The sequence below is a fragment of the Gadus macrocephalus genome, chromosome 14, assembly GCF_031168955.1.
Source record: "Gadus macrocephalus chromosome 14, ASM3116895v1".
NCBI classification, from domain to species: Eukaryota; Metazoa; Chordata; class Actinopteri; order Gadiformes; family Gadidae; genus Gadus; species Gadus macrocephalus.
The window spans coordinates 242501-260394 of NC_082395.1; the positions used below are offsets into that span (position 1 = coordinate 242501).

Here is a 17894-nt window from a genome sequence, read left to right on the forward strand (position 1 = left end):
CTGGTTCACCTGCACACACACACACACACACACACACACACACACACACACACACACACACACACACACACACACACACACACACACACACACACACACACACACACACACACACACACACACACACACACACACACACACACACACATCATAACCTCATCTTTAAACAGCCTGAACACTTGATCCCCATTTTCAAATCAGATCCACCAGTGAGAGACTAAGAGACTCAGAGTGTCTCTTAGTCTCTCACCCACCCAGCTCTGCCCTGGTGGGCTGTTGTCTGCCCTGGTGGGCTGTTGTCTGCCCTGGTGGGCTGTTCTCTGCCTGGTTGGCAAGCTGTTCCTGTATAATTACAACCTGTGTCGGCGTGTCACCTCTATCTAAACCCAGAGTAGCAGTGGCTCCTGGTTCCTTGTCCAAACCCAGTGTAGCAGTGGCTCCTGGTTCCTTGTCTAAACCCAGAGTAGCAGTGGCTCCTGGTTCCTTGTCCAAACCCAGAGTAGCAGTGGCTCCTGGTTCCTTGTCCAAACCCAGTGTAACAGTGGCTCCTGGTTCCGAGGCTAAACCCAGAGTAGCAGTGGCTCCTGGTTCCTTGTCCAAACCCAGTGTAACAGTGGCTCCTGGTTCCGAGGCTAAACCCAGTGTAACAGTGGCTCCTGGTTCCGAGGCTAAACCCAGAGTAGCAGTGGCTCCTGGTTCCTTGTCCAAACCCAGTGAAGCAGTGGCTCCTGGTTCCTTGTGTAAACCCAGAGTAGCAGTGGCTCCTGGTTCCTTGTGTAAACCCAGAGTAGCAGTGGCTCCTGGTTCCTTGTCCAAACCCAGTGTAGCAGTGGCTCCTGGTTCATTGTGTAAACCCAGTGCAGCAGTGGCTCATGGTTCCTTGTAAATTAAACATATTGGCATAATTCTGTAATCGGCCTCCGTTCATTGGTTTCATATTTGTGAAGATGAGATGAACCGACTATTTCTAACATGCTGGTATTCCTTTAGACCAGGGGTCGGCAACCTTTTCTTTGTAAAGGGACATTTTTGGTAAGACATGGGGTGTGGATCGCTGTCTGGGGCCGCATATATATTTTTTGTAATAGGCTAGTTAGCTAATTTATCAACGATATAATAGCCTGCAAAGGCTATATTAAACTATTTGAGTTTTTGCAATGAATATATGCAATTACGATAAAACAACCGCAAGAAAATATATTTTAGTGGATGTTATATCTAACGTGACATGAGGGAGGAAAGCAGGAAAAATCAACTAACAGATTTTTAAGTTGAAATTGAGTAGTCCTAGATCTGCAGTTTCAGTCCATGTTCATGCAAATTTAATGAATATCATTGCGTCATAGAAAATATCTGCCTAATCCTGTAAAATAACAACACTGGTAAAAGTTCAAACAATTGAATTTTGATTGTCTAGTTCAGTGCTAAGTAGTCTTGTTGCATTGATTCCCAGCAACACTTGGGGCCCGCATGAGCAAAGAACAATATTAGCTCAGCGTTTTCTCTCTGAAAAATTACAAATTGCTACAATGAGATAATACTTTTGTATTATTTTATGCATGCATGCTGGATACTTTATAAACTTTATTTTCTTATCGCATCTTTTATATTCCATGGGCTGCTGTAACAATTTCCCATGTATGGGATGAAATTAAGTTACATAAAACATGTATGGTAGACTTTTGGCCTACAACAATCAGGAAAATGAATCTCATAAATATGAATGAATGAATTAATATTTTTTTGCCAAAGGTCTGCAAGGGCGGCGCCAAAGGGGCGCGGGTTGTGACCCTCGGAAACTAACCCTAACCCTAACCCTAACCCTAACCCTCGCTTTAGACCATCGGCTTGAAGCTAACACAAGGGCAGCCGTCTCCAGCAGAGAGCTGGACTGTGGGCTGTTTCTGGATAAAGTTTATATTTATCTCATCCTTAATCCCGCTTAGAGGCCCACGCTCTAAAACACCAAACACCACCTCATCACCACGGCCCGTTAGAGACAAGGACAAACTGGATCATCAACAATGTTCTTACAATGGAGCAAAGCAAATGGGACACAAGCCAAATTAATAAAAGGAAATACATGATCAAGGCCAACCACGAAGGCGGTTACTGAGAGCATTTACATCACAAACAAGAAGCTGATCCATCAGCTGAGTCTCTAGACAGTGATTGGTCCCCTCTGGACTCTAGTGGACCAGAGGCTGATACCTCAGTCTCTAGACAGGGGTTGGTCCTCTGGACTCTAGTGGACCAGAGGCTGATACCTCAGTCTCTAGAGGGGTTGGTCCTCTGGACTCTAGTGGACCAGAGGCTGATACCTCAGTCTCTAGACAGGGGTTGGTCCTCTGGACTCTAGTGGACCAGAGGCTGATACCTCAGTCTCTAGAGGGGTTGGTCCTCTGGACTCTAGTGGACCAGAGGCTGATACCTCAGTCTCTAGACAGGGGTTGGTCCTCTGGACTCTAGTGGACCAGAGGCTGATACCTCAGTCTCTAGAGGGGTTGGTCCTCTGGACTCTAGTGGAACTGAGGCTGATACCTCAGTCTCGAGACAGGGGTTGGTCCTCTGGATTCTAGTGGACCAGAGGCTGATACCTCAGTCTCTAGACAAGGGTTGGTCCTCTGGACTCTAGTGGACCAGAGGCTGATACCTCAGTCTCTAGAGGGGTTGGTCCTCTGGACTCTAGTGGACCAGAGGCTGATACCTCAGTCTCTAGACAGGGGTTGGTCCTCTGGACTCTAGTGGACCAGAGGCTGATACCTCAGTCTCTAGAGGGGTTGGTCCTCTGGACTCTAGTGGACCAGAGGCTGATACCTCAGTCTCTAGACAGGGGTTGGTCCTCTGGACTCTAGTGGACCAGAGGCTGATACCTCAGTCTCTAGACAGGGGTTGGTCCTCTGGACTCTAGTGGACAGGGCTGGCCCTTTCCGTAGATACGCTGAGACTATACTGGGTTTATTGGTCCTGAACACTAGTGGAGTCGCTCCCCTCTCCTCCTCCTCTCCCCTGTTCCACCTCCTCTCCTCCTCCTCCTCCTCTCCCCCTCCTCCTCCTCTCCTCTCCCCCTCCTCCTCTCCCCTCTCCTCCTCTCCCCTGCTCCTCCTCCTCTCCTCCTCCACTCCCCTCCTCCTCCTCCTCCTCCCCCCTGTCCTCCTCCCTCTCCTCTTCCTCCTCCTCCTCCTCACCCCTGCTTCTCCTCCTCTTCCCTCTCCTCCTCCTCCTCTCCTCCTCCTCCTCTCCCCTCCTCTTCTCTCTCCTCCTCCTCTCCCCCCTCCTCTCCTCCTCTCCCCTCTCCTCCTCCTCCTCCTCCTCTCCCCTCTCCCTCCTCCCCCCTCCTCCTCTCCTCCTCCTCTTCTCCCCCCTCCTCTCCTCCTCTCCCCTCTCCTCCTCCTCCTCCTCCTCCTCTCCCCTCCTCACCCCTGCTTCTCCTCCTCTCCCCTCTCCTCCTCTCTCTACCTCCCGCTGTGTGTGTGTGTGTGTGTGTGTGTGTGTGTGTGTGTGTGTGTGTTGGGGGGGGGGGGGGGGGGGGGGGGGGGGTGTAAAGAGTGGAAGAAGAAAAGGGAAGTGAGTCGTAAGAAAGGCTCTTGCCCTTAAGAAATGGAAGAGGAAGATGTGTGCGTGCATGTGTGTGACTGAGTGAGTGTGTGTGTTGGTGGTAGAGGGAGATGTGTGCATGCATGTGTGTGACTGAGTGAGTGTGTGTGTTGGTTTGTGAGAGAGAGAGTGAGAGACAGAGAGAGAGAGAATCTTGCCTTTCTCTAGCCTTTATCTAACTAACACTGCTGCAATGTCGTGACAGAAGCCATTTTGATAATTAGAGAGAAATGCCAGCAGCTGGTCTAGTTTGACCTGATGTTCTGCCCTGTAACACACACACACACACACACACACACACACACACACACACACACACACACACACACACACACACACACACACACACACACACACACACACACACACACACACACACACACACACACACACTTCCTAGTATGGCCTTATATAATCCGTTCTGTCTTCCCACCCTATTGCATAACATTGCTGGAAGGATACCGACACACACTCACACACACACACACACACACACACACACACACACACACACACACACACACACACACACACACACACACACACACACACACACACACACACACACACACACACACACACTAAATATACATCACAAAACTTTGCTTGAGTCTGGCCTTAATCTCTAATAGCTAATACACAGCTGACAATCTCAACTGACACTTAATAAAAAATATAAATGGAGAGAGAGTGTCTAGCGATCTACCCGCACTACCTTTGCGATTGACCGGTGGATCACATTCAACGTATTGGGCATCCCTCGGCTACAGGCTAGCTGCTTCTTACATATCTGATGTACTTAAGGTAGAAGCTAAAGTCGAACGCAAATCTTATTTACGTCATACTATCTACACAAACAAGATGTCATATGAAAGAGACTCCAAGGAGTCCAACCGTACAAGCCTTATCATTTTGTAAGCTTATCTCGATTAACTTGATGTGAAAGAATAACGTCAATAACACTATTCCTGGTTACTATAAGTGATGACACACACACACACACACACACACACACACACACACACACACACACACACACACACACACACACACACACACACACACACACACACACACACACACACACACACACACACACACACACACACACACACACACACTTGATTCAACCATTTCAAACTATCAGCTTTAACAGGTCACCTATTGTATATTTCATCTCAAATGTATTCAAACTTCAATACTTCAACTATTTGTTTAACTCTTCACTTTATTTGTTTCCAACCTTTGTGCATTTTTTAAACGGTGTGCATGATTACATTTTGCTTTTCTCCATTTCAATATTTGTACCTGATTTAAGCCATTCAACTTTTCTTTAGTGAGATGTTTGCTAATTGCTAATTGGCAATCATGTGTGCTTCCATATTTTCTATTAAATGAGTGCTGCATGCAGTGCTCATTTATTGTTCTTCTTAAGTTGTGTTCTTTCTTTCCTCTTTATTATTCTCTACAAACGTTGGTACCTATCTCCTTCCTCAGTTTTTCACCTAGAGACTCCATTCATTTTAAAATGTTCATATTAGCTTGGAATCGCACGCTTCTTTTCAGATAAATATTTTAGACTTTTTAAGATATTGTGGCGGCCACAGGTGTAGACGCTCATTCAGATGTGCAAGAGATTCTGGCGGTTCATTTATCCTGGGGGTTTGGACCCTTTCGGGGACAGTGTGGTTGCTGGGTTGAGTGGGGTTAATGGGTTGGGGAGGTAGTTCATTAGTTGTGTGTTGTTGAGTGTTGACATGTTGTGTGTGTATTGTTGCCGCCACCGTCACCGAGAATGACGTGTTTGTTTATTCTGTGTGCTGGTTTCGATGTTTGTTGTTGGTCGGGGTCGGCTTAGCTCAGGAGGTAGAGCAGTTGTCTTGCAACCGAAAGGTTGCTAGTTCGATCCCTCCTTGCTGAGTGTTGATGTGTCCCTGAGCAAGACACTTCACCCTAACTGCTCCTGACAAGCTGGCTGTCGCCTGGCATGGTTGACTGGTCTGTCAATGTGTGTATTACCCGATGTAAGTCACTTTGGATAAAAGTGTCTGCTAAATGCCCTAATTTTTGGCTTTGAATAAAGGCAGTCCGTGGTCGTGCGGTGTATGGTCGCGGGATTGCATAATTGGTTCAACCTGGGCTCCTGTCTCATCCTTCACGTGCTGCTCGCCACAATATTCTACTTTAAAAAAATAAATAAAAATTTAACGGGACATATTATACCACCAGGTGAGTGTGATAAGCCTTACAAGCCGTTTCGAAAATCTGACCGATATGACATCACTGGTGGGCGTGTCCACCTAGATATGTGCTGGATAGATCAGTCTACCAGCCTACCCAGTGGACTGAAGTAAACGTTGCTCATCTATCCAGCATAGATCTAGGTGGATACTCCCACTAGTTACGTCATATGGGGCAGATTTTTGAAACGGCTTGTAAGGATAATCACACTCACACCTGTTTGTATAATATGTCCCCTTTAACATGGGAGTCAATGGTACTTCAACAGTTTAAGACGTAACTACACACACACACACACACACACACACACACACACACACACACACACACACACACACACACACACACACACACACACACACACACACACACACACACACACACACACACACACACACACACACATTTCAGATTATTCGGTTCAATTCATTTTACATTTCTGCATTTTTAACAATGCTTCGCGCTTTTCATTCAGCTGTCACTTTATTTGTTTCATTTTTTTAAATGGCGTGCATGTTTACATTGTTTACTCAATTTAGTATCGGATTTATATCGGTATCGGCAGATAGCTAAATCTGTGGTATCGGTATCGGTGATATCGGATATAATAAAAGTGATATCGGGACATCCCGATGTATCATATTATATTATCATATTATATTAGGATCTGAATTGTCGCGTTTTTGAAGAAAGTAGTCCAATCCTTGGTCGTTTTTAACTCACTTTATTTGAAAGTATTTCAGTATGGTAACTATGAAGCAAAAGGGAGGGAATTGTATCTAACGTCTGTGAGAGGAAATATCGTAGAGCTACTTCGAGCCCCAGGCTTAGGCCCGGGTCTCTCTGCGGGTCTGCCTATCAGCTCTGAACTCCAATCTCTCTGTCGCTCTTGATATTTTAAAGTGGGCGTGGCCTATGTGAAGTGGGCGTGGCCGGTGTGACGTAATGGCTCCGCCCTCGTCACCTGTCTAAAGGTGCTGCCATCTGTGGCTGGAGTAGTTATTGTAGCTTATATGTTCGATCCTGCTTCCTAGTGACTATGTGAGGGTAACACAGCTCGTGTGTTTGATCCTGCTTCCTAGTGACTATGTGAGGGTAATACAGCTTGTGTGTTCGATCCTGCTTCCTAGTGACTATGTGAGGGTAATACAGCTCGTGTGTTCGATCCTGCTTCCTAGTGGCTATGTGGGGGCAGCTTATGTGCTTAAAATACGTAACAGAATACACTAAACACAGCAGAGCAAGCTGGGTCAGTCCTATATCAGAGTAGAGCCTGTACACATTAGTCCTATTTCAGAGTAGTCTTTACACAGAGGTCATATATCAGAGTAGAGCCTTTACACATTAGTCCTATATCAGAGTAGAGCCTTTACAAAGAGGTCCTATATCACAGTAGAGCCTTTACACAGAGGTCCTATATCAGAGTAGGGCCTTTACACAGAGGTCCTATATCGCAGTCGAGCCTTTACACAGAGGTCCTACATCAGAGTAGAGCCTTTACACAGAGGTCCTATATCAGAGTAGAGCCTTTACACAGAGGTCCTATATCAGAGTAGAGCCTTTACACAGAGGTCCTATATCAGAGTAGAGATTTTACACAGAGGTCCTATATCAGAGTAGAGCCTTTACAGAGGGTTGTCATCATAGTCAACACAGATGAATGGCTCTGCTACGTTTATGTTCCAGGGCACAGGGTCCATGGTGTTATCTTCACCGGTTTAGTCTACAACCCGTGAGCTGGTACATAAGAAGAGCATCATGAGTTCTAAGAACTCTGTTCATACTACAAAGACACCTTTACCGAGGACTCGTTTACAGGAGTCTTTACCAAGGACTCGTTTACAGGAGTCTTTACCAAGGACTCGTTTACAGGAGTCTTTACCAAGGACTCGTTTACAGGAGTCTCAGAAGGCTTCAGAAGGGGGTCAGGAGATGTTATCTAATCAGTTGGACAGGGTATAATTCTAACCTGTGAGTGTTAAATTGCAATTCATTTAGAGAATGTATCATTTAGTTAAGCTAATTGAAGAATTTGTATGTTTAAAAACATGCAAAATTACAACTACGGGCATTACAAATTGGAAAGGATATAATTTTCTTTACACCTGAAATGAATGTGGCAATGTGTTTAGATAACACTCCAGCTGGTTAGGTTGAGAAACGTGTGCATTGGCAATTTGGGTTTTCCTACTAATCATATAAGCAGTGACAATGACCATGACCTTTGCACCAAACTAAACAAGAGAACAGATACGGTATGAGTTCTTCAATGTCCAGCCCCACTCTGTTCATCACTCTATCAATCATCACATCTCTTGTTGCAATCTTTAACAAAAGTGCTTCTATTGGCTGCCGTTGGATTCCAATGCACCCTGGGCATAGAACTCAGTGTGTGTTCATTTCACACCCCTGTGCACAACAACACAGCAGCTGATTGGATGGCACACACCTGTGCACGCAGCAAACAGTGTACTACTATCAATGCAACACAAACAAACACAAACACACACAGAGCTTCGAGGCCATCTGTCTGGGCTCTGCCAGGAAGGACCAATGAACATGTTCTCCTTCATTGTCTTCAAGTTGTATGATTTGAAGTCTCTCTCTCACGTAGCATGATGTCTTGTTTACCTTGATATCATCAGCCCTGGGAATCCCCTTCTATGAACATTCCAGCATGGCCGTGTTTGATATACAGTATGCATCACTGTATCTCACTGTAGATATACAGTATGCATCAATGTATCTCACTGTAGATATACAGTATATATATCACTGTATCTCACTGTAGATATACAGTATGCATCACTGTATCTCACTGTAGATATACAGTATGCATCAATGTATCTCACTGTAGATATACAGTATATATATCACTGTATCTTACTGTAGATATACAGTATGCATCACTGTATCTCACTGTAGATATACAGTATGCATCAATGTATCTCACTGTAGATAGACAGTATATATAACACTGTATCTCACTGTAGATATACAGTATGCATCAATGTATCTCACTGTAGATAGACAGTATATATAACACTGTATCTCACTGTAGATATACAGTATATATAACACTGTATCTAAATTTAGATATACAGTAGCTCACTGTAGTTTTACACTATATACATCACTATATCTGACTTTATAACAGACACCCAGGATCTGGTTGGAACATCAAATCTCATTCGAATGTGTGTTCGTCCGAGCCATAGACGTTATGGCTCACTGTCCGAGGCATGTCCTGAATCTGCATGGACGGACTCGATTCATTGTACAGCATTCAAGGTTAGGGTTTTTAAAACAGGTTCCTTGTTGACGTTTGACGTACATTTTCAAAATGTGGCAGTTTTCCAACTCTAAACGGTCTTGTATAACGGCTGGAGTAGAAGGAAAAAAGTCGCTATTCATTTTTATCGGGTAGGACATTGGTAACATAATTCATTTAAAACATTTTACATTCAGACTATTTCAGATCCCGGCCGCCCTTAATAAACCAGCAGCATGTCACAGATGCCCTAAGAGCCCTGCAGTCATTGGCCATTCTGCTCATCCGTAAACAAATTGGCCACCCTGTCAAGCAAAACTAGGTCAAGGGCAGTGATGTCTCCATCTCCCCGATGCCACGGCGACCCCGCGGGCTGAGGGCTGATGCTATCCAAGTGGACGGAGGGGAGAATGGCACGCTTAGCCTGTTCTGCTTCCGTGTGGCATGTTGGAAAGAACAAATGCCAATTTTGTTTATTTCCGCGGTTCCATACTAAATTAACCTAAATGAATAATACACCAACGACCAAACCCAACCACAAGAAACGTTGGGGGCTGGATGCATGAATGTACTGGTTATAATGGTTACAGTAAGGTTATAGTGGTTATCTTTCTCTGCAGAGCTGCATAGATAACCTGCAGCAATATCAAGTTATTTCCCCAAAGAGACCATGGTATACAGCTGACCCTAACCCTCTCCCACGTGTAGACACACACACACACACACACACACACACACACACACACACACACACACACACACACACACACACACACACACACACACACACACACACACACACACACACACACACACACACACAGCAGAACACCCATGAAGACAGACAGACATACACCTGAGGTCCAGGGACACAGATGTATTTGCATGCATGCAGCAGAAAATCTCACACTCACATACACACATAACCACAGACCCACACACACACACACACACACACACACACACACACAAACAGAACCCTCTCCGGGTCTTGGTTATATAAGCAGCTCTGTCAGTTTCTATCTACTGATACAGATGCATATCCAAAAGCACACACTCATGCAATCACAAACACATTCACCACCACTGTGGAACAATATGCTGGGAGTCGAGGCTCAGGAAAGGTGAGAGAGAGAGAGAGAGAGAGAGAGAGAGAGAGAGAGAGAGAGAGAGAGAGAGAGAGAGAGAGAGAGAGAGAGAGAGAGAGAGAGAGAGAGACCTTTTCTTAGGAGAACCCTGGACCATGCCTTAAAATCCCACTAAACTTGCATCAAAAATCAATATCATCGACAGAACACTCAGGGCCAATGTGCTGTGTTATCAGAGCCGATGGGCATCCTGTCCGAGTCAACAGGCTGTATTGATATGAGCCGACACTGGAGCACGGAGCTTATTGATGCTGAGGCCGACAAGCAGCCACTTAAACACATTAAGGCGAATGATTGGAGTGCTTAAGTACAGGGAGCATGTGGACCGCGTGCCGAGAGAGCCAATGAAAGATTGATGCCAAGTCCTAAATCATGCATGCAAATGGGTTATGTTCTGCTGGTGTACAAGAGGGAGGGAAGAGACACACTTACAGTCTCTACGTGCACATATAGTGCACGTTGGTGGACTGGGCGCCTCTAGAGGCACAGAGGAACCTTCAACAGGACACTGGTAGCATGAGGGGGGGGACCTATGGGAACACAATGAGCTCCAGCCTGCCCTTTGTGCGTATGTGTGGATGCAGTCACGCCTTCATTGTGAACTGATCACAATCAGAAGGTGGTTTTAATGAGGCGACATGCGAAGAGGCCAACGGGCAGAGATCACTAATCCCCTTCACTGTTTCAGTCTGAGCCCCTTGTCTATGGCAGGACATTAACTAAACAAAGACACACATGCCCAGACAGCGTAACACAACACACAGACACAGACACACACTTGTGAATGACTACAGAATGCAGCACTGTAATGCTGTTGTTTGGGAAAGAGTTCAACCTTGAAGACACAAGTCCAAGATGTTACACCAGAGAAAATGAGAAACATCCTGACAAAGAAAACACAGAAATGACTGTTTCTTTAAGATGTGTGTTTAAGTGAACACGTATGGCATCAGTGGATGTCAAGGTTTTAGATTCTTGTGCATTCTCGAGTGTGGGCTGCCTAGCTAGATTTAGCAGGCTTACTAGCTAGAGGCTTTGCAGCTGTGGACGCATGAAGCAGTATGTCTATGAAGCAGCTTAATATTGCTGCAATCTTACAATTTAAGCCATGGGGGGAAAAAGCCTGTTATCAAACAGATAACGACAGACAAATACATGGGCACACACAATGGACAACGAGAGAGAGAGAGAGAGAGAGAGAGAGAGAGAGAGAGAGAGAGAGAGAGAGAGAGAGAGAGAGAGAGAGAGAGAGAGAGAGAGAGAGAGAGAGAGAGAGAGAGAGAGAGAGAGAGAGAGAGAGAGAGAGAGAGAGAGAGAGAGAGAGAGAGAGAGAGAGAGAGCAAGCAGCAGAGACTGATACAGTTTGGTCCTTTCATTTAATGCTCCATTTAGCAGAGCACACAGTGGCCTCCACTCAGAGTCATTACGGAGTCATAAAGAGATGGAGAAACGCCAAACAGACAAACAGACCAAACAAAGTTTCTGAAAATACACCCAATGCACTTTAAGTTCACTCTGGGCTACAAAGAAGGGGCTAATGTTACAATGACAGTTCTTCAGAGCACATTGCTGGGACAATTTCAACATCCGAAAAAACAACAACCTTTGATACATAAACATAACCATACCTTAAACTATTAATTAATTTCTCTCTTTTGACAAACACATAGAAGTGACCATTGAAGAGGCAATAATTATATTGCACAATAACAAAGACAGCTTATTCTCAAATCCACAGAGGCATGCAATCAGTGAAACCCACCAATGAGATTAAACTCCTAGATTACCGACGCTCCCAGTGGTCAGGAGGGTCAAAGGTCAAAGCCTCAAATCCCGTGGACAGATGTAGCTGTGTTTCGCTCCCCCACAATCTGTTCATAGAAGCAGAAAACAGGCTCCTTCTCTGCAGACGGACTCAGTGAATGACTTCACCAGGGAGCGTTTGACAGAGGAGTGAATCACCGAGTACTTGATCACCACAACATACGGTGGACCACAGGTGACCGCAGACATATCAACGTAAGGCGGGTAGACCATAGCAACATAGCCCCTTTTCCACCGACAGTACTCGCTCAACTCGCTACGACTTAACGTGGCACGACTTGGTCTGGTTCCAGGCACGTCGTGTTTCCATCTAGAAAGTACCTCTTCAACATGGGACGCATGGGAGAAACTGGGACACATAAACGACCACGCGACACATAAACAGACAGGGTTACCCACAGGAGCGACTCCGACTCTGTCACAGTCCACGGTGAGTTCTCGTCAATGATCCTGCCGTGTTCAATAATCAATCACTATTGTTGAATAAACGCTGATGCTAGTACTTTAAGATGCCGGTTGTCGGGTGTCAGGCTCGGACGTCGCTCATCATTATTCGTTGAGTGGCGTCACTCTGGCCAATCAGTGGCCAGCAGCTTGTTTACATCACACAAAAGTATCAGATCAGCTCTCTTGGAACATCGACGCAAGTGAGACTAAAAAAGTCATTTTTGCAATCGAAATGCAAAAAAAGGCGGGGCGAACCCTAGCAACATAGTGGGGGAGATGGAAGGACATAGATACATAGTGGGGGAGATAGCAGGACATAGATACATAGTGGGGGAGATAGCAGGACATAGATACATAGTGGGGGAGATAGCAGGACATAGATACATAGTGGGGGAGATAGCAGGACATAGATACATAGTGGGGGAGATAGCAGGACATAGACACATAGTGGGGGAGATAGCAGGACATAGATACATAGTGGGGGAGATAGCAGGACATAGATACATAGTGGGGGAGATGGAAGGACATAGATACATAGTGGGGGAGATAGCAGGACATAGATACATAGTGGGGGAGATGGAAGGACATAGATACATAGTGGGGGAGATAGCAGGACATAGATACATAGTGGGGGAGATAGCAGGACATAGATACATAGTGGGGGAGATAGCAGGACATAGATACATAGTGGGGGAGATAGCAGGACATAGATACATAGTGGGGGAGATAGCAGGACATAGATACATAGTGGGGGAGATGGAAGGACATAGATACATAGTGGGGGAGATAGCAGGACATAGATACATAGTGGGGGAGATGGAAGGACATAGATACATAGTGGGGGAGATAGCAGGACATAGATACATAGTGGGGGAGATGGAAGGACATAGATACATAGTGGGGGAGATAGCAGGACATAGATACATAGTGGGGGAGATAGCAGGACATAGATACATAGTGGGGGAGGTGAGACAACCGTTCCAGAAAGATATCGAGCTATACGACAACAAATGCTACAGAGAATTGTTTTGAAATTCTGAATGACAGCGGCCATGAAGAGCCGATCATCCTCCTGTTTACAACTAGAACTACAACTAGGACTACAACTAGGACTACAACTAGGACTAGGACTACAACTAGGACTAGAACTACAACTAGGACTACAACTAGGCCTACAACTAGGATTAGAACTACAACTAGGACTACAACAAGGACTACAACGAGGACTAGGACTACAACTAGTACTAAAACTAGGACTAGGACTAGAACTACAACTAGGACTACAACTAGGCCTACAACTAGGACTACAACTAGGACTAGGACTACAACTAGACTACAACTAGGGGTAGGACTACAACTAGGACTACAACTAGGACTAGAACTAGGACTAGGACTACAACTAGGACTACAACTAGGGGTAGGACTACAACTAGGACTACAACTAGGACTAGAACTACAACTAGGACTACAACTAGGACTACAACTAGGACTAGAACTACAACTAGGACTACAACTAGGACTAAAGGCTCGATTCCACCGGAGGCGTACGCGCCGCGGGACGGCTGCGCCGCGGTCACCGCTGCTGATCGCTTCCGCTCTAATCAATGAGACCATTTCCACCGGGCGCGCCGCGGAACGTTTCAGCAGCGTCCCAGGAGCGCGAGCCGCGGCACGGCGCTATCTTTCCGTCGCACTTCTACTTTTGCCGCGAGCCGCTGCTAAACCGCGTCAATTTCAACAGAGCAGATCGAGCCGGGCAGGAAGTGAAAAGTAAAAGCCATAGAGCATCCGGTCAATTTTCAAAATAAAACACAATACTCAAAAGCACAAAGCTCATGTAACTTCACATCAACATTATTACGTCATGACCGGTGGCACCAGGTCAGCAGTCAATCAATCAAAGGGTCTCAGAGGGTCGGCAACATGGACGACGAGAGACTCATTGTCGAAGTTCAGCAACATGAAGTCATTTATGTACCAAATCATCCTTTTTATAAGGAAAATGTCAGAAAGGACAAAGCGTGGCATTTAATTGCAATAGTTTTGGGAGTGGAAGGTGAGTACATTAGGTTTAGGATTATCGCGTGATCTCGTGATCTCGCGTGAATACGGCTGGCTCGCAAGGCAGCGCTACGCTGCCGTAACGCGCCCGGTAGGAATGGACGCAGGGCAGAGGACGCAGCCGTTCCGCGTACGGCGTACGCGTCCGGTGGAATCCCGGTGTTACATATCTGCCAATCAGCAACAACAACCAAACCAACGAACCGATCTGCTACACCAAACAACAACACGACAATAACACAACAGTAACACGACCGCTACGGCACGACCGCTGAATGTACGGCAGTGGCTTCAATGGACAGTAGTGATTGGCCGGTCGGCCAGAGGGGCGGTCCTACCTCGATGAGGAAGTCTCCCGTGCGGAGCCCCGCCTGCCAGGCCACGCCCCCCCTCATCCACCGACTCGAGGTACTGCAGCGCCGGGAAGGCGGGGGTGGGGGTGAACTCCTCGATGGGCGTGTCCGCTGGGGGGGGGGGGGGGGGGGGGGGAGACGGGGGGGGGGGGTGGGGGGGGGGGGGGGAAACGGGGGTCAGGTTTAAACCGGTATAAAGACGACGACATGTGTGTAACGCACGTGTCCTAGGTCCACGTGTGTGTGTGTGTGTGTAACATGTGTGTGTGTCTGTTCGTAACATGTGTGTGTGTGTAACACGCATCCTAGGTTCAAGTGTGTGTGTGTGTGTGTGTGTGTGTAACAGTATCTGCGTGTGTGTGCAACACGCGTGTCCTAGGTCCACGTGTGTGTCTTTCTCTATGTGTGTGTGTATTTGTGAAACGTGTGTGCGTAACCAGGCTGTCGTCATCATACCTCCACTGTCCGCATGTGTTGCTTTGCATGTTTCTGTAGGTCTTTGTCTCCTACTGCCTGTGTTCACTACAGCCTGTGTTCCCTACTGCCTGTGTTCACTACTGCCTGTGTTCACTACAGCCTGTGTTCACTACAGTCATTACAGCCTGTGTTCACTACAGCCTGTGTTCAATACAGCCTTTGTTCACTACAGCCTGTGTTCACTACTGCCTGTGTTCACTACTGCCTTTGTTCACTACAGCCTGTGTTCACTACAGCCTGTGTTCACTACTGCCTTTGTTCACTACAGCCTGTGTTCACTACAGCCTGTGTTCACTACAGCCTGTGTTCACTAGTGTCTGTGTTCACTACTGCCTTTGTTCACTACTGCCTTTGTTCACTACAGCCTGTGTTCACTACAGCCTGTGTTCACTACTGCCTTTGTTCACTACAGCCTGTGTTCACTACTGCCTTTGTTCACTACAGCCTGTGTTCACTAGTGTCTGTGTTCACTACTGCCTGTGTTCACTACAGCCTGTGTTCACTAGTGTCTGTGTTCACTACTGCCTGTGTTCACTACTGCCTGTGTTCACTAGTGTCTGTGTTCACTACAGCCTGTGTTCACTACAGCCTGTGTTCACTAGTGTCTGTGTTCACTAATGTTTCTATTGGTAGAAACTGTTCCAATCCTGTTGGTGGAATTGGTTCCAATTGCTGGAAACTGTTCCTATTGGTAGAAACGGTTCCTATTGGTGGAAACGGTTTGTATTGCTGGCAACTGTCCCGATTGGTGGAAACGGTTCCACTGTTCCTATTGGTCGAAACTGTTCCTCTTGAATGTGAATTAAGGTAATCAAAGATGATTGATGAAATGTGGTGCAAACAAACCAATAAAAAGAACGACACCACACAGCAAAAGTCGTATACCTGAAGCAGGAGGGCTGAATCAGTCCTCTGAGTCTTAGACAACAGACAAACTAAACAAAGATAAATGGCTGCAATTTTCAAAACAGTTTTCTCAAATTCCAGTTTTTGCAATATTGCCATGCATGTACTTCCATTGCCTGAAACATCCAGCTCCTCTCCTCTTCTGTTTACTCTCCCTCGCCTCCTCTCTCTCCTGATTCTTCTCTCCCCTCCTCTTCCCCATCCCTCCTCTGTGTCTCTCATCTCTCCTCCTCCTCTCCCCCATCCCTCCTCTGTGTCTCTCATCTCTCCCTCTCCTCCTCCTCTCCCCCATCCCTCCTCTGTGTCTCCTCCTCTCCCTCTCCTCCTCTCTCTCCCCCATCCCTCCTCAGTGTCTCTCAGTCTCTCCCTCTCCTCCTCCTCTCCCCCATCCCTCCTCTGTGTCTCTCATCTCTCCCTCTCCTCCTCTCTCTCCCCCATCCCTCCTCAGTGTCTCTCAGTCTCTCCCTCCCCTCCTCTCTCTCCCTCCCCTCCTCTCTCTCCCTCCCTCTCCTCTGTCTCCTCCTCTCCCTCTCCTCTCTGTCTCCTCCTCTCCCTCTCCTCTTCTCTCTCCCCCCTCCTCTTCCCCATCCCTCCTCAGTGTCTCTCAGTCTCTCCTCTCTCCCTCCCCTCCTCTCTCTCCCTCTCCTCTCTGTCTCCTCCTCTCCCTCTCCTCTTCTCTCTCCCCCCTCCCTCCTCTGTGTCTCTCAGTCTCTCGCTCTCCTCCTGTGTACACTGACACCTCCTATAACTCACCTCCTCACTGACTCCACAGTGTGAGGTCAAGACTGGACCTACACAACTCAGATGATGTGTGTGTGTGTGTGTGTGTGTGTGTGTGTGTGTGTGTGTGTGTGTGTGTGTGTGCGTGTGTGCGTGTGTGTGTGTGTAACCGACAGAATGAGATGGAGAATGGTGGAAGGACAGAGCGACAGAGTGTCAGAGAAGAGAAGAGAAGAGAAGAGAAGAGAAGAGAGAGAGATCAGGAGGCAAAGAGCAACAGTGAATTGTGTTGTCTGTCTGTCCGTCCCTCTGTCAGTGTATATCTGATGTCTAAAAGACTCCCATTGGACTACAGAGACAGTATAACCATCCTCCAGTCCTCCACATGCTCAGAGATCCAGTTGATTATAAGACCTGCTTGAATCGCCATAGAAACCGAAAAGTTGGTCTGCCGTCTATTTATAGAGCCGGACGGTCAATTACACTCTGGTATGACTACACACTGGTAGGACTACACACTGGTAGGACTACACACTGGTAGGACTACACGCTGGTAGGACTACACACTGGTAGGACTACACACTGGTAGGACTACACACTGGTAGGACAATATTACGAAGCTTTCTCATCAGGTAGAACATCTGTCAGCTGGGCGTGATGATAATCAGTACATTAAAATGAGTCGGATATAGGAGGAGGATAAAGGAGCAGGCTTACCTTTGGCCCCCCGCAGCACGAAGCCGAAGCCCTCGTTCTCCTTCTTCTGGAGCTCCACCGTCTTCTCGTCCACCACGCAGTCGCTGTGGAGGAGACGCCGCGCAGAGCGACCGTTAGCGCAGCCCATGAGCC

The 17894-nt window shown here is 46.9% G+C and overlaps 1 protein-coding gene across 1 annotated transcript in view; it reads right to left on the reverse strand.

Moving 5' to 3' along the window:
* LOC132471874 (SH3 and multiple ankyrin repeat domains protein 2-like) overlaps positions 1-17894 on the reverse strand; it is a 40110-nt gene extending 22216 nt beyond the window's left edge. Inside the window, 4 exon segments of the mRNA XM_060071207.1 lie at positions 1-9; positions 14928-14978; positions 14980-15053; positions 17763-17894. The exon segment at positions 1-9 is cut by the window's left edge and continues 127 nt beyond it. Of these exon segments, the coding sequence (XP_059927190.1) occupies positions 1-9; positions 14928-14978; positions 14980-15053; positions 17763-17889 (261 nt within the window). The 5' untranslated portion in view covers positions 17890-17894.